Source organism: Cebidichthys violaceus, unplaced genomic scaffold (genome assembly GCF_023349555.1).
Source record: "Cebidichthys violaceus isolate CVI_PGR_0920_01 unplaced genomic scaffold, fCebVio1.0.p SCAF_1, whole genome shotgun sequence".
NCBI lineage: Eukaryota > Metazoa > Chordata > Actinopteri > Perciformes > Stichaeidae > Cebidichthys > Cebidichthys violaceus.
In genome coordinates this window covers 13,891,975-13,912,209 of record NW_027176262.1, presented here as the reverse complement: position 1 = coordinate 13,912,209, position 20,235 = coordinate 13,891,975, and the positions used below count along the sequence as shown (strand labels likewise).

Genomic DNA, 20,235 nt, shown 5'->3' with positions numbered 1-20,235 from the left:
AGGATGGTTTATGTAAATACTAAACCGAGTTGGCCTATTAAATCTCTGCAAGGGGAAAATGTTATTCATGCAACATTTCTGGCATTTTGAACCAGTCCTCATCCATGTGACACTGACAAAATCCCAGTGTATCCATACGCAACCCGTGCACCAAGGTGGCACTGCCCGTGTTTACACATCAATTATACACAGTGCTGTCAAGTGCATGAATTGAGCATGTCAGCAAACCTTCAGCAGATAGGAGATAAGATTTCCAGAACTGATTGTCCTAAAACAAAAGGGACAACTTCTCAAATTGTACTTGAAGTACTTTTTCAGGTTTTTTTTTTGGGTTGTGCGTTTTTTCTTCTATTGGCTGTCCTTGTTTAAGGTTCAGGTTATTCACGTTTAATGGTTTCTCAGCCCTTGTTTCATGCTTGCCTAAAAATATATATATATATTTTTGTGTCTGAGTGTGCATATAGTCTGGGTGGTTTAATAAGACAAACGCGTCAATCTGTGATTAGTGCGTAATACGGTTACAGATGCAGCGCCTGTCTCCAAAATGCACAAACTCATAGGCTAGATGTATGAAGACAAAGGAGCAGAGCGTTATCGAAACACTGCAGCCTGCAAAAATATTGTCGTCATGAAAGTGGATCCAGATGTCTATAGCGTGTTGATTATTCTTTTTTTAGTTTTTACCTAAAGTAAATTCAGCAGGGCTGTTGGCAAACGGTTACGCATCGTTTATTCAGACAACTGAACTATGCAAAGACTGCAGCTGAATATCAAAGTGTCAGAATGTCTTTTACGTTCGGTTTGCAATCTAGTATTCGCGCAATATATGCCGTTTATAAAGTCTTAACATCGCTGCGGGTTAAGTGCATACCAGTGTTGCGCTGTTTCGGCTCGACTTTCCAGCCTCCTCCAGCTGTTGATGCCTAAGTCAGGTGGTACTGCGGCGCAGTGTCGGGCTGCAGTATGGTGGGACAGATCCGCACGAGGATGCGACACGGACTGAAGAAAGTTTAAAGATAAAGCACAAGAAAGCAGTGGGCTTTACATGGCTGACAGCAATGCAACCTAGACACCGACTCCTGCTGTGCCTCGGATGCGAGAACTATTTTTCTTTCAGCTGCGTACACACACACACACACACACACACACACACACACACACACACACACACACACACACACACACACACACACCGGTCTGTGCGTTATAGTCCTCGGTCACTCCACCTGCATGAGCCGTGAGTGTCAGCACGAGCAGGCCCAGTGGGTGTGGTGTCACTACTGTATGACCTGCTACATATACGCCAGCGGCAACCTGGTGAGGTAGCTTTTGGTTTACACAAAGCAGCGGAGCAGCAGCGGGACGCGGGCTGTCTGTGGCTCGTCCAGTCATTACCTCCACCAGTATAGCTATCCAGGGGATCTTACGTCGGCTGCTTGGGTGAGTCTCAATATATGGATTCGGTTCCACACAATGCAGGCTACAGTGTGCGCTCAGTAGCTGATATACCCCCTCTAATAGTGTATTAAAAAGTGTCAATTAACAGGAATAGTGATGAAACGTATAGTTATTATACATTTATAGCAGGAGTTTAACTTTTTTTTTTTGCAATTTTCTTGGCCAAATTTATTAAAAATAATTAATATTCTTAATTAATATACTGCTGATTAATATACTGCTGGTCATCACAGGGCGCTAGGCCTTCAAATGTGCGTTTTGCTTGTTGTAACTGCAGTACAACAGCTTTACTGTGCTATTTATGTTAAAGAGGTTAAGGTTAGAAGGTGTGCATCCTGTGGAGTAGACTGTAAAGCTATTTGGGACGTATCCTGTTTTTTGAGGCGAGTGCACCTGTTCATGTAGCGCACCTGTTGACCCCGCCCCCTACCCAATTGTGGCATGATCTGTTTATGCCTGCGGCTATGCAAAGCTTCGAATAAACAAAACATTAATTTTTTTGATCAGATATTTGGAAAAAAAGGTTTAAATTATAATATATTATAATATTTAATATACTATTTACAAACATCATAACCCGTGCAAACGGACCTTTAAAACAAGGGATTGTTATTTGTCCTTATGTTAAAATCCATGTTCTATGGGGAAACCGTTGCTCATTACCCTCCAGTAGCAGAAACGTATAGGCCTATTTGTAAGTGTCCCATGTGTGGAATAACAACACATGCATGTGTCAAGGGTGACTGTTATGTATTCATATGGAACCCTTGGGTTTAATTTCTTTTTCCATTTGGTTTCCAGTTGTCCAGGATAATGGTTAACACAGGGCGGAACATATCTGTGTATAGCAATCATGATTGAACTATGAATATGTTATTATGACATAAGGTGAGCGTCATAGAATACTCTTTTGTAAGTAGGGGTAGTCTGTATTGTTTTGAAAGAGTATTTTTTTCTTGTTCAGGGTGTATTCAAAGTAAATCGTAATGGTAAGTAACTTAGTAAATTTACTCCAGTATACTGTACAATTGAGTATTACCTTGTAATGCTACATTATACTCCAGCTCCACAACATTTAAGAGGAACATATTGTACTTTTTACATTGCTACATTTGTTTGACAACTTCAGTTACTTTGAGGATTAAGAATTTACATATAAGTCATATAATCGGCTCATAAAATATGATACATTGCCATAGATCAAACCGTATATAAAGTAGCTTACTTTAATCAACATAAAATAATGCATCTGTAAAGGGCCATTCTTCCATTTAGATTTTCAATACTTCTGTACTTCTACTAGTGACATTTTGAATGCAGGAGTATTTTTTTACCTTGAGGTACTGCCTTTGTGTCCTCTGTGCTCATAATTGTGTACTTCTTAAAAAAAATAGTTTACAACCTGTTTACATTCTTGTAATCACTCTCTTCCAAACCCTCTGTCCTCCTCCCTCACCATCACTGTTTTTTATCCTCCTTTACAATATATCTTTCTTACGGCTTGAATCTCACAACACGCCACCTCCATTTACCTTCCGTCCAGCTTGCAAGATGAACTTCAAGAACTTTAGGGAGTACCTGGCCTGGCTGTACTACCAGTACCTGCTCATCACCGGCATCTATGTCCTGGAGCCCTGGGAAAAGTCCATCTTCAACTCCATCCTCTTCTCCGCCATCGGCATGGTGGTCTACACCTCGTATGTCTTTGTGCCCATTCACGTGCGACTTGCACTGGAGTTTTTCTCCGTAGTCTTTGGCTGCCAGCCGGAGAGCGCCATGGCACTGATGAACTAAAAGGTGGAGAGAATTTAGAGGAAAAAGAAGCAGCGATGGGGTGGATTATCACCATACCCAAACAATTTCCCTATAACTCCACAGCGGTTCCATCGCCGCTGCTAATCAAGACTGAAAACAAGAAGCTCTTAACGAGATGATCTGGAAATCAGAGGCTTACTATCTTCTTTACATCCCAAACCCTGTGGCCTTACCCCATGGTATTAGATACACGACTGTATATTACTTTCATACCCTCGCTGTGAAACGTTTTGTGAAATGTTGTTTGTCCTATTTGTTTTTGTCTGTCTTACCACATGTCCTGTGTGAGTGCATACCACCTCTGGGTTTTGCATGATAGGGTCATACATGGGTTGCACGTTGGCATGCTTGTCTCTCAACAAAATACTGCTAGACTCTGTTCTTTCCGTCATGGTCATTAAAGGGGCATTTTCCAGAATTTTTGTGTGTCATATCCATAAAAAATAGTTGTTGCAGACAAATCAAAAAGAGAGCAGCAGGGAACAAGATATCCTGAAAAATCAAAACCCTAAAACACTGGATCCCATTTTTATTCCATAATACAACTTGATAGGGTATTTCTGTAGACCCTCCCTAACTGATTAATATACCCACATCTTTTAAATCCCAAGTTTGGATTATTTTTCAGACTGTGTCTGAAATCAATATTTTATTACTGAATTTACTCTATGCTGTTTTATAGTGTCTGAATTCAGAGTAGGTCATTTATGGACTATTTAATGCCCTCAAACGTTCCAAAAGTGGAGCAAAAAGAATGTAGTGTCCATGGCATGTACACTACTGTCTGTCTATCAATCACATAATGCAATGCATTGCATTTAATAGATATGAAAATTATCATTGTATGATTCTACAGCTGTCAATGACGCAAAATGACGATGATTCATAATTGTCCGAATTCTAAATGTACTGCTCACTACAGAGTCAACTATTGAGTGTTTCTATATAAGGAGTAGTAAACAAGTGAACAAGGTAGTGATTTTAAACACAGCCTTAGGAAAGCTCTCTTCAGCTCCACAGAAGACATTATACAACTATTTTACAAGCTGTAACATCAGTGGAGTGCCCCTTTAAGCATGTGTGTGTATGTGTTTATCACCTTTTCAGTTGCCTTTATGCACTGTAATGGCTGGCATGGTACAATGCACATTTCAAGTCATTGTGTTGCTGATCTTTTAAGGAAGAGTTTATAAGAAAAGCCCAAGCTATGCAATGAATCTAAAAGTGTCATGATCAGGGATCTGTTACACAGTTGTGGAATAAACCCATTTACTGATCAAAGTGAGTAATAAAGTAACGGCATAGCCCTCTCTTTATCTCTTTATGTTGGTATGTCAGGAAGGTGTGCTCAGCACTGAGCATGAGCAAATATTGATACAGCACACCTTTGCGTTTTAGGCACGGCCTTGTTAATGTCGTAGCTTTACTTAATCGACAGCCTCTGAACTCAAAGCAGAACTGTTTTCTGTTTGTCTGCCAAAAGCAAAAGCCGTTTTCCTCACCTATAGTTGATCTATAGAGATGAACCGGAGAGAGAAAGAGTCGTAGCGTATCGTAGTTGTGATGAACATTTAGTTGTGTGCTTAAGATGGATCCAGGGCTAACTGATTACTGTCCAATCATGATCCCCTTTATTTATACTTTGTTATATATTTATATACAGTGGTAAATGCTTGGCTGGTTACAATGTCAATTACCAAAATTATCATGAATATTTATATCTGTGTTCTCTTGTGTCCATAAATAACACATATTTGTTCTTTGTTTTTCCACCTGAAAGTGCTTTTATACTGTCCCCAGTTTGTGTCATTTCATTTCAGTTTTTAGTAGTTGTAGTAGGCCCAGATATTTCCTGTACCAAGTTTGAAGAGCTATATGAGAGGCCTTTTTCACAGTTCACCTAAAGTTATGTTTAATTTATACATGATAGCAACACATCACTGCAATGTTCAGAAAATAAAGACATCTGAAGATACTTGGACAGCTGTTTGTTGTTTGTTTTCTGATGTGTCTGTGCATGCTGATGGTTTGAAATATGAATTCACTCAGCATATTAATCGGTTATGCCTTCAGTCAAGCGGAGCAGTTACTTTAAAATGCAGGAACAAGCGAAACAGGCTTATGGGTCGCACATTCCTGACACAATTAACTGTACCACATGAAGTGATTTCACACAATAAGAGGCAGAGCCACCAAACCAGTTCTCCCTAGACAGTGCAGGAATAAATAGCCAGCAGCTTTGCTTTCCTTCTGCAGATTAATAGAAGGCAACCTACCTATATCCACAAAGCTCTGTTTACCTGAAGCCTACCATGGCACAGACACAATTTAAACGTTAAATTCTTTAGGATGGTTAACAAAATCTGCTTTAAAGATTTTCTGGTAGAAGAGTGTGAAATGAATGGTACTGGGGGGGAAAAACCTTAAATATTGTAAACATGGATGGTGGATAAGGGAGCTGGACATTGTTATCAGTTTAGTGACTTGCCAGGTAATATGTTTATGCCTTGTAACCAGACACCTCCATCTTGTTGTTGTTTTTTCCAGTAGCTGCAACACCCTCAGTTCTCAACCTCTACAGCTAACCTCATTGCAAAATACTGCTGAAGCCTTGCGTTTCCCATCCTTTCCTTTCTTTTGCTTCTTTTCCTTTCACTTTATTTCCTCTTCACTAATCTTCTTTACTTTTTTCTCCTCTCATTTCCTTTCCTCAACCCTCCCCTCAGTTCCACTCCTTTCCTCTCCATTCTTCTTATTTGTTTGCTCTCTTCTCATTTCCTTTTCTTTACTCTCCTCTCCATTCTTCTCCTTTCCTTTCTATTATTCTTGTTTCCTTTCCTCTCTACTCCCTCTTTCTTTTCCTCTTTTGTTCTTTCCCTTCACCTCACATCCTCTCCTATCACATATTGAAATCCCGGTGCTGCTTTTTCTGATGCCATCCTACATCGTGCAAGTCTGCCTTAGGGTCTTCTGTTTACACTTCACATGTTAATTTGTATCCCATGAAGGAAGAGACTAGAGGTTATCTCCATAAAGACGAGTTGTAAACAGCTATCTGCAGACTCAAATGCTCTCAGAACACCCAGAGGGTTGGTGTATTGTTTCTGTTGTATTTATTTATAGCCTGCAACTGTTTCTCCCAAATAAAAATGACAACGAAACCAGGTTTCAGTTTACAAGGAAACCCCAGAAAGTGTTGCCATATAAATAGTGTATTAAATAATAATACATATGAATACATTTGATAACTTATCCATAACAATTTAACATTTTAACAAACACACACACACAGAGAGAGAGAGAGAGAGAGAGAGAGGGAGAGAGAGAGAGAGAGAAGGTTTTAGTCCTGCCACCATACCTGCTATTGTTCAGCTGTAACTGCAGGTGTGTGCCATCAAAGTGAATGTTTCCATAGTAATAACCTACGAATATTGTTTTGCCACAATCTTTGACTGACATCGACAACAATGAACACGTCTGGACATCCACACACGGCATTACAGCTTGTACATGGTCTTTGAATAAACTTTGTGATAATATATTTCTATTCACTGATTAGCACTTTTCTTTTTGTAACTCACTTAATGTTCTCTTCTGGTCTCTTTTATATCATTTCTTCAACTGAAAGTGCTTTTATGTCCCATTTGTGTGATTAAATGTTGAGTCCTTTCTAAGGTAAATGTCTCAACTGCATATTACATGCACATACCTATGCAAACTGTTTTCATTATGTAACTTGTGAGATTTACTTTCTTTACAGGGCAAGGTCAATTAATTGTATTATCTGCTACAGCTTATGGCTTAATAAAGAGTTTGCCACAAAATCTGAATATTTTAAAGACTATTAGATTAGTTTTATATGACCAATGACTGTGACTAACAAATTTAATTTTTTTCCCCAGTTAACTGTATAACTTTGCGACAACTGGGTAGTTTAGGTAGAGTCCCGTGTGTAAAAATCTATAACACCAAATAAAAAGAAAAAAAGAAAAAAGAAAAAGGACTCCACAATACCCTGCTATTATTATATATTATAGTGTAATTTAACAGGCTTGTTTTGAGGGATCATTGTTTGCACTGTTGGATGTGTCTGTGTCTGTTTTAGTTCAACACACTTTTTTAACCGAATTTTCCCCTTGTATCAAGAAACGTTCATTCAAAAAGTCCCACTCATACATAGTAGACTTTTTTATGGACGTATAAATCCATGTCCCCATTGCAACATAATCCAGGAATACTTTGTTTGCCAACAAGCGTAGGGTTTGTGCTGTGGTATTTAGAGTGATTGTTCAATTATTGCCATTCTTTGATGAACAAAGATGGAGGAGGAGTTCACGTAATGACACAGCTTCCTGCTCCCCAGTATATCTGAGATATGAATCAGTCAATATGAGAATAGGAGTGGTTGGCCTGATAAAAACCTGAGCCCAGCAAGCGTTAAACCACAGCTGGATCCAAACCCTGACATGGTCAAAGGACTTTTACTCCAAATGAAAACATGTTATTCTAAGTTTGGCTCATAAAAGTTGATGAAGAGCAGCGTAGTGTATTAAGGAGACTTGTTGTGTTCCTAAATATAGGCCTACTTGTGAGAGCAACATCTTCACCACCATCTGGATATTATAAATAATAAAGGTTTTTAGTAAGGACTTATGTTAGCTGATACATGTTTTTATTTGTGTAGGTACAGGATCTTTGTGGTGAAACCTAAAACCCAAGTCTGCCACCAAGTGGTCAAGCAGAGAAATACTCTTTTGCTTAATGGTCTCATTCTTTGCCCAAGTTCAATCATCACAAGTCTGTGAACCTAGTTCAGTAAGCACTATTTCACTATTAATTCTCTTTAAGTTAAGACTGTCTGGTTCACATTGTGGTTCTGTATTTAGAGTATGGTGCTGTATATTAATGGAAAAGAGGAAAATTCTCATCAATACATGCAAGCTCCTGTGAAGGGATGATTGACAACTTACCAAGAATTTTAATGTGAAACACTCAAGGGAGGGAGACAGGGATTTGTTTTTTCATAACACTTGATATCAAACCTGTTCTGTCTTCACAGGGTCATGGAGTCTGATAGCTGAATTTAACTTGATTACCAGGGAGGGAACTGTGCAGAACTGTGTTTCAGGGGCATTATTAATTTAGGGGCAAATGAGGGTGCCTTAACCAAGACCAAGTCATGACCAAGACCTGATTGCATCGAGACTGAGATAAGACCAAGACCGCAACAATGCAAGTCCCACTGCATGACACACTTACGATACAACATGCAAACCATGAGTATTCCTCAAATTGATCGGAAAGATACACATTCCAATAAAAAACCCTCAGAAAAATACGTGTGTGCATGTTTAGTGAGAAATGTCGTTATAAAACGATCAATAGGCTTTGCAGAGGTGAATCTTTTGTGTGGGAATTTTCCTTTGTTTTCTATGAGCAATACAGTAATGATGTTAACAAATAAATCAAGCAATGAACAAGCAATTTAGTGATATTCCTGTTATGTCAACAAAAGTCACAGCATAGTATGTCGAAAGAAGTCTTACTTTTTTTGACATTTTTGTTTTTTCTTACTTATTTCAAATGAGTATACCATCTCTTGTTTTTTGACTTACTATACAATGATTATTTTTGACATACTTTACCATGAATTCTTTAAAACATATTTTAGACTTTTTATGACTCTTTTGTGACTTTTTTCAACATACTATACTATCACTTTTTCGACATAATAACTTATGACTTTTTTCCACATACTATACTAAGACTTTTTTAGACATACTAACCTATGACTTTTAAAAAAAATATACAAAGACTTTTTTGAGAGTTCTTTTGACATACTATGACTTTTTTCAACATACTATACTAAGACTTTTTTCAAGACAGTTATTTCAAATGATTATACTATCACTTGTTTTTGACTTAGTGTACTATGAGTCTTTTGGACATGATATACCATGAATTCTTTAAGACGTATTTTTTCGACTTACTATATTTTAATCTAATTCGACAAACTAAACTATGACTTTTAAATTACTTTTTGTGATATACTGAATTATTTTTTTTAGGTCTTATAATATGACTTTTTTTTCGAAATATTAAACTATGAATTTTGTTGACATACTGGACATACTATATAAGGGCATTGGGTGGTGTAGTGGTTGTCACTGTTCCCCAAATAACAAGAAGGGCCGAGGTTCGATCGGTCGTTTACTTTGACTTTTGTTGACTTTTTCCTGACATGCCATATTACGACTTCTTCCATCATACTATACTATGACTTTTTTTTTAGATGTTTTTTTCGACTTACTATACTAGGATTTCTTTGGGGACTTTTTTCGGCATACTATACAATGCCTTTTACGACATATTATACAAGTACTTTTTTCAACATCATAAAATGGGGCAGCATGGTGGTTTAGCTTTTTGCGCTGTTCCCCAAATAACAAGAGGCCTTTCTATATGGAAATTACCACAAAAGTCATCAAACAGTCATAGTATATTATGTCAGAAAAATATATTTAAAAAGTGAATACAGTTCTTCTAGTCTGTCTTAAAATTTTAATAAAAAGTCATAGAATAGTAGGTGACAAAAAGTATAAAAAGTCATAGTATAATACAAATAACAAAATATCATAGTATAGTATGTCATAAATAATATCATAGGATAGTGTGTCATAAAAATGTCATATTATAGTAGTTATAAAACTGTCACAAAATGACTGGACGTATTGTATGCCATAAAAAGTCCTTGTTTTTTTTAAATAAAAAAGTAATTCAAAAGTCATACTATAGTATTTCAGAAAAAAGTCAGAAAAAAAAGTGATATTATAGAATATTGTGAAAATGTCATTAAAGATTCCAATAAAGGTCATAGTACAGTGTGTCATTAAAGTCATAAAAAGTAATTATATAGTATGTCATAATATTGTCATAAAATAATCATAATACAGTTTCAGTTTGTCATACAAAATCATAATAACTATGCCATAAAAATTAAGTAATTAAGTAATTAAAAGTTATACTTCAGCATGTCATAAAATTGTAATAAAGAAAGTCAATAAATAATTTCTATAAAGTAATACTAAAGTAAGTCATTAAATTATTGGAGCAGTTACTTCTACAAGTCTTGTTGTCCCTGCGAGGGTGCCGGGGCAACATGTGGAGATATTTGTTTGTTTGAGTGCTTTGGAGGTGCTAATTTGCAGATTTTGTTACCTTTTTACAAAGCCAGGCGAGCTGTTTCCCCTTGTTTATGGTCTAATTGCTTGGCTACTGTCTGCTGGCTGTAGCTTCAATTCAACAGACAAATATGTGAGAGGTCTCAATCTTTTCATCTCGCTCTCTGGAAGAAAGACAAAAAATGTCCAACTATTGCTTTGAAGCTACAATGCCTTCATCAGTATAAGAAAATAATCCCACACATTTCCATTAAATAGAAAAAGGTCCAATTAAGCTAAGCTATAACTCAATCAACAATGTATTATAAACACAAAAAAACAATACAGTTTTTCAGAAATGCAGAAATACAGCCCCAAACTTTCATTCAAAAGCACATTAGAACCCAATCCTTAACATCAGAGAGGCTAGTTGGGGAAAGTGTGGCAAGAGAAAGTGTTTTTGTACTCTGTCTGACTACATTAGATGTGCCTTCACTGCCAGCAGATCTCTTGCCAAAGTCATTAGCTGCTAATTCTGCAGGATCTAGATTTTCTTTGATAAGATCCCACAGTAAAGAACAAAAAACTGTCTATGTCTTGTTAGTACTGGAATATCTAGAGTGACTGGTTGCTGTGTTGGTTACTAAACAAGTCTATCTTATTGTTTCACTCTCACCCTCTCCATACACATTCACTGCAGCTTGAAGATCGAATGAATAGGGTTAATGTAAGGCAATACAACTCCATCCATCCAAGTCATCTCTGGCTCTCTGCTCGGCTGCATCCGTTGAGTAAGTTAACTCTTACTTATCCCTTGCTCTATAGTGTGTGTGTGGATGGAGGCTGAGGGCAGGGCTGTTGCCAGTGTTAAATGAATGGACAGGTGAGCGGCGCCTGGGTCCTCTGTGACCAGCTGGGCACTGTAAGCGGACCGCTGCTGTTGTGTGTGATTTGAATGGAACTGAGAGACGACGGGGTCGAGGTTGGGCATGGAGAACCCCAAAGGAACCCCTCTCTCAGGACTCAGCTGCATATCTTACACTGTCTCAGTTTGTCTTTTATGGAGGAGCAAGTCAAGGACACTTCACCTGAGCTGCTGGGAAGGAGGGAGAAAAAGAGCGTGTAAATTGAGGTGAGGAGGTAAAGAAAAGTATACGTGAGAAGAAAAAAAAAATGGTTTAAATAAACACAATCGTCTCCTATTTAGTAGCCCCCATCTCACCATCACCCCTCTCTGTTTCCCAAATTTAATTTCCCTTCTTTCTGCTCACTCATAGCTGGTCATAGATCCCTCTGAGGATGTGAGGTCTTTGACAACTGAGGCATGTCCACTACTCAAACATTCATTCACTGACCAGTCGAGAGTTTCGAGAAGACAGCTACCAGAAAATCACTTTTCTACAAAAACCTGATGCTATCTTGTTACACCCAAAGAATGAATCATTGTCCAGCTACACAGTATGAATCATAGTGAGCAAATATAGCTGCCAGCAGTCTCGGGGGCTCGTGCAGAAAGTCGGTCACAGTGATCAGGCAAGCGTTGCAACTGCGCTGATTTAAAGTAGATAAGTTGGTTCCCTTGACAAACAGCTCAGGTTTAGCAACTGTTGAGTGAGGAGATTATCAGTGCTCTTAAGGCTTAAGCTTTCCTCTGGATTTTCACCAAGTACCAGTCGATTGTCAATACTGAGCTCCCTGTGTTGCGCGCCAATTTGCAGACCTAGTAGTAAAACATTTAAAATGAATTTCTGCAGATATTCCAATCTTGGTGTACTGTCAAACAACTTGCAACTGAGTGGCACCACACGTAAAAGATCTGTAAAAATGGTTTGCACCATCATGCAGAATAAAGTCCAAACTTACGCTTGAAAAAAAGGCTGCTGTAGTGCCCTGGCCCTTTGTCACAGAACCCTCTTTGCTTGGCTTTGTCCCAGCGTAAAAGCCTGGGTAGTAGGTTGGATGTTGGAAAAATGCCTCCCATATCAGATGACCCATTGCCCCACGGCCTTTGCTCCTCGCCTAGCTCGCAGCGAGAGAGTGCTCCTGGCGGTTGCTGTATCCCGTGTCACAAAAGCACCTTTCTACACAACAGGGGTACAGAGAATGGGCCACAGCACAGTGGTTCTCCTTGGGTCGGCTCCAGCCTGTCAGTTGGATTTCAGACCTCCCCCTGTGATTCCAGCTAACACCCTCATCGGTGGGGATGCTCTTTCGCCCAAGCCTCGCAGAGATATCAGAAAGACCTGGAGCTCCTGGGGCTGCCTCCAAGCCACTGCTAGAAAGGATAAATGACCGTACCACTTATGCATTACTGGGTGAGTCCTATCAGTTTTGATAAATTAAAAATTTTGCAGAGAAAGTTGAATCCGCATGATGGGTTACCTATTGAAATGATTGAGTTGTGTGTATAGATTGGCATATCTAGGTTGAGGAGCTTACTGACCTTGATGAAAATTATGAAGATGCAGGTTTCCATTGTTAAACATTGTAACAGCTGAATTTACTGATAAACAACCATACAATCAGCTTTGAATGGTTAAACTACCGAGTCACAGAGTCACAATGGCACATGAGAAACAAAATAGCTCCAACCTGAAATTGGCAGTGTATAACGTATGAGTGGAACAAGACTCACAATATTGATAATCATAGTAGATGAAAGGAGAGATGGCTTGATGCAGTGCTGAGTGTTTTGCAACAGTAAACTGCTAATCAGTATGTGCCATTTTTGCAACCTCTTGTCTTTAAACCTGAAGTGGATTGACAATGAAATGAAAGCAAACGAACAGAAGAAAAGAACCTTTAAAGTCATCTGTTCTCAGATCCCAGTCAACCATGAGGATTATCTCCTGTCAGTCAACCCTTGTGGCTGTAGTTGTGGTTACACTTGCTGTGGTGTCCTGCGCTGAAGCTAAGACTACACAGAAGCCGAAGTACCAGTACACCAAGAAGCCCCTCCCTCAGATCACAGTGCACAGCCCTGTTACCACCAGCATGCCCAAGACTCTCAAGACAGTGCCGAGCGCAAATCCTGTGAAGCCCCAACCGCTGCCCCCCACAGAGAGGACCACCTATCCAAATCACGTTTACCCACAGTACTATACGGAGGGCACCGAGCCCCCTGGTGCTGGTTCTGAGAATTACACTCTAGATTACAACGAATGCTACTTCAACTTCTGTGAGTGCTGTCCACCTGAGAGAGGCCCCAGGGGGCCAAAGGGAGACAGAGGCCTGGAAGGTAAAAGACTCACTGATAAAATGCAATAAAGGAACAAATATTTAGATTTAATTATTTTAATTTGTTTGTATGTTCACTTTCAGCATTTTGAACTTTGACTGTGTTTGCTTCCAAGGGCCACCAGGTGATAGAGGCCTTACAGGAGCAGCTGGTTTACCTGGCCAACAGGGAGTCAGTGGTCCTATGGGGTTAAGAGGAGACAAAGGCTAGTATAATATGGTTAAATACACATTTTAAAATGCTTATTACATAAATATTTCAAATATTTGATCATGTTTTGGAAGACTGCAGAATGCAGCCGTGTTTTAAATATGTATCACAAGGACATTATGAAACAATGGGCCCCTGGGCACAACACACATACTGTAAAGGGGCCCATCAAAAGAAAGTGATTCAGTATACTCGTTATTCTTCACGCATTAGCACTAGTTAAAAAATCTCTTCATGTTGCTTAAGTTGGATATTGTTCATTGAATCAATGTCTTAGGGGATAAAGGAGACAAAGGAAGCAGTGGAACAAGCGGGCCACCAGGAGTCCCAGGGAAATCAGGACAAAAAGGTGAGAACTTGTTCTGATGATTGTTGAATTGTTTTATATTGTCTCCAGACTTCACTAGTTCTGACACAGTTTTCCTTACCTTGCAGGTGATGCTGGCACAATAGGTGAGAAAGGTGAAATAGGGTTGCAAGGTGTCAAAGGTGATGGTGGGGTGAAAGGGGAACCTGGCCAGAATGGGACTGCTGGTGAGAAAGGAGAACCGGGAAAAGAGGGGCCAGCTGGACCTCCGGGAGTGGTTGTTGAGATAGGTCCAAAAGGCGACAAGGGGGATAAGGGGGAGTGTGGCACTTTTGGGGAGAGAGGACAGAAAGGTGAGCGAGGGGATACGGGATCTCCTGGCATTCCAGGAGCGATGGGCATTCCAGGAATGAACGGCAAGCATGGTTCCCCAGGCCCTGTGGGCGTCCGTGGGGATCACGGACCTCCAGGACCACAAGGAGAGCCAGGGCTTAGAGGACCTCAGGGTCCACAAGGAATAAGAGGGATGCTCGGGCCAAAAGGGGACAGAGGTTTCCCTGGGAAGAGAGGTGAGCGGGGCATTCGTGGATTCAAAGGATCAAAGGGATCAGAGTATCTCCAGAAACGCTCAGCCTTCAGTGTAGGTATCTCTCCAAGAAAGTCCTTTCCTCCCTCTGGCTTCCCGATCCGCTTTGACAAAGTCTTCTACAACGAAGAGAGCCACTTCAATGTCACTTCCAACAGCTTCACATGTGTCCACGCTGGGGTTTACGTCTTTTCCTTCCACATCACTGTGCGCAATCAGCCACTGCGCGCCACGCTGGTGGTGAACGGGTCACGGAGGGTAAGGACGCGGGACTCTCTGTATGGTCAAGACATCGACCAGGCATCCACTCTTGTGGTGCTGCATCTGGCGGTGGGTGATCAAGTGTGGATGGAAACGCTCAGAGACTGGAACGGGGCATATGCCAGCAGTGAGGATGACAGCATCTTCTCCGGGTTCCTGCTTTATTCAGACACAGCCTGATCTTCAACTGAATACATCTTTTACGGGACTGTTTTATCTTGATCCCTGAAAAGGGACAAATACCAGTGGTGCTACACTACACTCATTACTTATGAACTGCTCAAAACTTGTACTGCACACAAGTATGAAAATGTAAGGACTGGTAATATCAAGATCATGTTATTGTATTATTATCTCACTAGTATCTTATTATGTTACCTTCTGAATATAAAAAAAAGAGTCTTGTTTACTGCTGGTATATTTATTTACAACGTTTCCATCTACACAACCCTCGTCAGGTATATAAACATGGATGCAGGGTAAATTATCCAATCCACAAGAATGAGGTCAATTGAGGCATTTTGAGAAAACACACACATTGCTACCCAGGTATCCATTAGGAGAAAAAGGCATTTAAAAAATGACAATATCAGAGGATAAGCAAAATGACAAAGATACAATGATGTGACTTAAATTCATGATAAAACTTATGGACCGAAACGTTGTTAATAAATATACCTGCAGTAAGCGTGACAGCACAGGAGTTTTAAATATCCATATATATTTATACATACACATATATATTCAAATTGCCACCAAGTGTGCAGATTTTTTATGTTTTTTTGTAGGACACCTCTCCAAGCCCTGCACAGTGTTCCTTAACCATATACGTTGCCTGAAGTGTTTATTGATAGTTTATCTGTAGTGTTGCCCTCATTTAACCGAAATGACCAGGATGTGTCACACCTACACAAAGACGTTCCTTTACCACTTGATTCTTATTTTTTCCTGTCTCCCATAACTTTGTTTACCGCTGTCGTTGTCACACTCTGACTTCTGCTTCCTGTTAATCTACACTTTCCCTGATGGCCTTGGCCATCTATCAAATTGCAAAAACTGAGACTACAAAGCAAAGAATATCACTGTGACCTATAAATAACAATTCTTATGTAAATCGACTGTTTGTGTTAATATACAAATACTTGTAATATGTAAGCAGTATTGCTGTGCAATTGTAAAAAGAGTTAATTGAAAATAAAATCCAGTAGTACATACTGTGGAATGCTTTATTTATTTAAACAACATGACATTAGTTATTAATCCCCAACAGTACTGATCCAGTTAGTTTTGTACAGATGACATCATGAAGCTGACACTTTGTAATATGTTAAATGAATATTACTCAAAGAATCATTAAATCATTAAAAGCCTACATTGAGAGCCCATTGGCTCCATATATATGATTGATATCAGATAGCTATAAATGTGGCAGTTGCACATTTTTACTCTGATTTAGTATGATTAATTTCTGCAATGGTCTGTAATGTATGATAACTTGTCACCAAAGGACAGTTTCTGGAGAGTTCTAAGGAATGTTATCTGATTCTCCAGAAAAGTCACCTGATTCTCCAGAAAAGTCATCTGATTCTCCAGAAAAGTCACCTGATTCTCCAGAAAAGTCACCTGATTCCATAGATATATTGAAAGGAGCAGCAGTTTGATTCGAATACTGGACTGTAGATAGCAAACTGCTTGGTGCCGACTGTGAAGGCTTCCGGGTAGGATATGAGGATTGGATGCTCACTCCAGTAGGGTGAAAAAAAGTAGGAGTTGCAGTGGATTGGTGAGGGGAGGGACGGGCTGCAGTTGGCTCAGCAGAAGGAGACAGGATGAGGTCTGGGGATGAGATTGGGGAAGCTAAAGGCCGTGGATCTCTGGGATGAAGAGTTGGAGGAATCATTATCTGTGGTCCTATTGGATCAGAGACAAGTTGATCTCAGAAGTTGCGCAACTGCTGCACAAAGATTCACAGTTTTGATTTTGACAACTCAGGAAAAGGATTAGGGTTTAAACTTAGTCAAGAACACAGCAGGTAACATACTTCTAAGTACCTGTCACTTGTCCAAAGGGTTTGGGTTCACTCCCCCTGGAGATACCCAACCCAGGCACCTTGGCCTTGCAGCTATACTGGCCTGGAGTCTGTTTGACCAGGTCATGGTTCTGAGACATTGCTGTTCCCAGTTGGTTGTTATTCTTGTAGAAATAGAAGTGTATTGGGGGCGCAGGAGCACGGGCGTTGTATTGGAGGTGGCAGATGAGCTTCATCTTATCTACTGGAATCAGGTTATTGTCTGCAACAATCTCCAAAAGTGGCTGCGACAGAACCTCTAAGATAGAGCCACAAAGAAAAAAACATTACTGACACATTCAAATACAGTGCTAACTCCTACCCATAGGAATAATTAGACATTAGATAAGACTGGAAACAGCTAGCATGGTGCAATTTACAGTCTTTGCGTAAGCTAAACTAAACTTAACTAAACGGCTGCTTGCTTTAGCATAGATGTAAAAACAACAATTTGTGCTTTTACAGGTGGTTGCATCTCTTGGCCAGGTACAGTGGCTTGCCAAAGTAAAGAAGGCTCTACCAAGTAGTCAAATCGCAGCTCCAGGTCTAGAAATAGTCCAGCATACAACACCCCACAACCACAAATTATCTTTTCATTTTTGTGCTTTTGTACATATTAAAACATGGTAATTAGTGATCTTTAGAGTTGCAGGCAGATTTAATTTTTTTACAGAGTAAGACTAGCTGTTTCCCCCTTATGCTAAGCTAAGCTTAGCTGTAGCTACATTTCGAACAGAAAGAGTTGAGAGTGCCATCGATCTTCTAATGTAACTCTTTGCAAGAAAGTGAATAAGTATTATTTTAACGTGTGCAACCACAAGCAAACTTACTATATGCAACTCAGTATATAAACTTACCTAAGACCTGAACTGAAGCGTCAACTGAAATTACAGAGCGTGTACGCCTGTCTGCATCCCAGGAAGCCCTACAAGAATACATTCCTTGGTCCTCAAGGGTCAAGTTGGTCAGGTAGAAATGTGGGTTGAGGCCCTTATGTCTCATAACTTCAACGCCATCTTTGTACAGGATCACCTCGTGAAGTTGGAGTGAGCCTCGAATGCGACACGTGACCTTCAAGGTGTCTCCAACGAGGCCGGGATGAGGTGGGACTTGCAGGATAGCCCACCCTCCTGAACAAAGATTACAGAGAAGAAACAGCATATCATAGCATAGCATAGCATAGCCTTGTATTGATATTCACAGTAATAAAACAGGCCAATGGCAGCATGTTTGAAATGTGAGCAAAACATGTAAATAAGTAATGCTTTTTAAAAACAAACACATAATTGGGGCACAATACAATACTTAAAATAAGTTTAGGGCAGCAAGAGTTCAGTGGTTCCTGATTTTCAGTGTTCACAAGCATAGCAGAAGTAGGAAAAAGAGGAAGAAAGGGGCCTGACACGAGTCAACCAGATTTCTATTGAAATGATACTTAAAAAATAAAGATCTTACCATCCACATTGATCTCCAAAGGCAGACTTTGGAGAGTGTGTATGTTTCCGACTATTGTATCCCTCACACCCTGGCAGTAAAATGTCCCACTCTCTTTGACCCTGGGTTTCCACAGAACGAGGTGCTCCCCATGCTGTGGGAGCTGTTCAGATCCTCTGAACCACAGGTAATCCCAGGAGGACTTGTGGATATCAGGGATGCTGCATTTCAGCCGCACACTCTCTCCAGAGAAGATCCTTGAATCCCCTGACATCATCTCCACTATAGCTCTGAACGAGGCCACACCTGGAACTATAAAAACAAACATATGTGGGTCTACTTGGGAGGAATATCCCAAAAGAATCTAAATCATCTCTATACCTGCATTGTTGAGATTATAAATGTTAATGTTTAATTAATCTTATTAGAATCACATAACGTCATCTACTCAGCTGAAATAGCAGCTGACATATTGATTCAATTGATACAGTATAGACGTATGTTTACAAATGTTAACACTATGTCATGCAAAGTTGTTCCATATCTATAATTTAAAGATAAGAATATTTGATACATACCTTGAGGTACTACGAGCTGTGGTAGTGTTGAAATAACTGAAAAGGAAAATAAACCTGTATAAGATAAATGAAAGTTGATAACAATATTTTAAAGACTATGCTTGATTTGTGAGAAATTGCGAATTAATTGAAGAAAACTCACCAAGGAGGGAAATTACCGTGTTCATTTTGATAGCTTGTAAGCAACAGAGACTGAGGGAGAGTCTTTTATTTCTATTATAGAGGGAAGTGAGAATGACGGTTTTCTCAGATTTTTGACTCATCATGCTGGATATCCCTTTTTCCTAAAAATAACACTGTCTTTTCTGACATAAGTTTATTTTTCCTTTAAATTGTGAGCATACTTCTGTAGAAACCAACGGGGATTTTTAAAAAAAACAAACAACGTTAACAAGAATAGATGTGCAGTAAAAGTTAAGGGACCATAATCAAAGTTAATGGAAATGATGAGAACTGTTTCTTCATTTCTACTTGGTCTTGACTTCATCCAAGGTTTATCTCAATCCTGGAACATTTTTATGAAAAACAATGGGAAGTGAAAGTAACACACCCTCTTTTTCAGAATTCTTATTTTTATTGAGAAATAAATGTTTGAAGAATAATTAAACAAATCACTATACATATAGTGGCATTAAGGACTAAATAAATGGTTATTTAAAATCCCTCTCCAATGAGGTAGGACCATTGAATAAACTCAATCATCTATGGAAATTCTAGTTGTTTGGTCTGTTTTTTTTGTTGCATCTTTTGTTTTTTTTTTACCATTAATACTTAAAAGTATACATTTTTTCAAGTCCAAACTCATTTTTAGTACAAAATTCTGTCTTTGTAATTCAACAGACAGCAAGAAGAATAGTAACAGAGATAAATTCATACTAAGATTTGTCTCATTATAACTAAAGTACTGTAGTGAATTTGCATGTAGCTTTTGAAGGTCTTTTTTTTTTAAAATCCTTTGTTGAATTTATTCATTTCCAAGTGGTTCTTAGATCAGTTTCCTACCTCACTTTTCATTGTATTTCGGCATTTATTCTTGACTATTCAGCAAATCTGAAATGACTTAATAAACAAATAAACTGTTAGTTAGCAAAAGCCTATTGACCGATTCCAAAATGGACAA

At 39.2% G+C, this 20,235-nt stretch overlaps 3 protein-coding genes across 4 annotated transcripts; 2 read left to right on the top strand and 1 right to left on the bottom strand.

Annotated features, from left to right (window-relative positions):
• Window positions 1-1,343: 1,343 nt before the first annotated feature.
• sptssb (serine palmitoyltransferase, small subunit B) lies at window positions 1,344-5,248 on the top strand. The gene is made up of 2 exons (XM_068722106.1): window positions 1,344-1,440; window positions 3,002-5,248. Exon 2 carries the CDS (start codon window positions 3,010-3,012, stop codon window positions 3,250-3,252), a length of 243 nt encoding a protein of 80 aa, XP_068578207.1. The 5' UTR covers window positions 1,344-1,440; window positions 3,002-3,009; the 3' UTR covers window positions 3,253-5,248.
• An 8,020-nt stretch (window positions 5,249-13,268) lies between these two features.
• Window positions 13,269-15,215, top strand: otol1b (otolin 1b). Its single transcript, XM_068736640.1, has 4 exons — window positions 13,269-13,671; window positions 13,787-13,876; window positions 14,159-14,230; window positions 14,317-15,215. Exons 1-4 carry the CDS (start codon window positions 13,269-13,271, stop codon window positions 15,213-15,215), a joined length of 1,464 nt encoding a protein of 487 aa, XP_068592741.1.
• Window positions 15,216-16,247: 1,032 nt separating this feature from the next.
• Window positions 16,248-19,320, bottom strand: LOC137873521 (Fc receptor-like A). Of its 2 annotated transcripts, none has more exons than XM_068711758.1 (6): window positions 19,258-19,320; window positions 19,116-19,151; window positions 18,559-18,849; window positions 17,961-18,233; window positions 17,087-17,362; window positions 16,248-16,946 (listed from the first exon to the last, which is right to left on the bottom strand). In XM_068711758.1, the coding sequence occupies exons 1-6, from the start codon at window positions 19,280-19,282 to the stop codon at window positions 16,561-16,563; spliced, it is 1,287 nt and encodes a 428-aa protein (XP_068567859.1). In that variant the 5' UTR covers window positions 19,283-19,320; the 3' UTR covers window positions 16,248-16,560. The 2 variants fall into 2 exon arrangements, with proteins under 2 accessions (XP_068567859.1, XP_068567850.1); XM_068711749.1 differs by having other exon boundaries at window positions 19,116-19,169; window positions 19,258-19,317.
• Between the last annotated feature and the right edge of the window lie 915 nt (window positions 19,321-20,235).

Excerpts from the sequence above, each read along its gene's own strand:
- sptssb (XM_068722106.1), top strand. The coding sequence starts at position 3,010 with ATGAACTTCAAGAACTTTAGGGAGTACCTGGCCTGGCTGTACTACCAG.
- otol1b (XM_068736640.1), top strand. The coding sequence starts at position 13,269 with ATGAGGATTATCTCCTGTCAGTCAACCCTTGTGGCTGTAGTTGTGGTT. Across the intron at positions 13,672-13,786 it reads GGGAGACAGAGGCCTGGAAG|GGCCACCAGGTGATAGAGGC; the intron begins GTAAAAGACTCA and ends TTTGCTTCCAAG. Across the intron at positions 13,877-14,158 it reads GGGGTTAAGAGGAGACAAAG|GGGATAAAGGAGACAAAGGA; the intron begins GCTAGTATAATA and ends TCAATGTCTTAG.
- LOC137873521 (XM_068711749.1), bottom strand. The coding sequence starts at position 19,282 with ATGAACACGGTAATTTCCCTCCTTG. Across the intron at positions 18,234-18,558 it reads TTTGGAGATCAATGTGGATG|GAGGGTGGGCTATCCTGCAA; the intron begins GTAAGATCTTTA and ends ATCTTTGTTCAG. Across the intron at positions 16,947-17,086 it reads ACCCTTTGGACAAGTGACAG|GACCACAGATAATGATTCCT; the intron begins GTACTTAGAAGT and ends CTGATCCAATAG.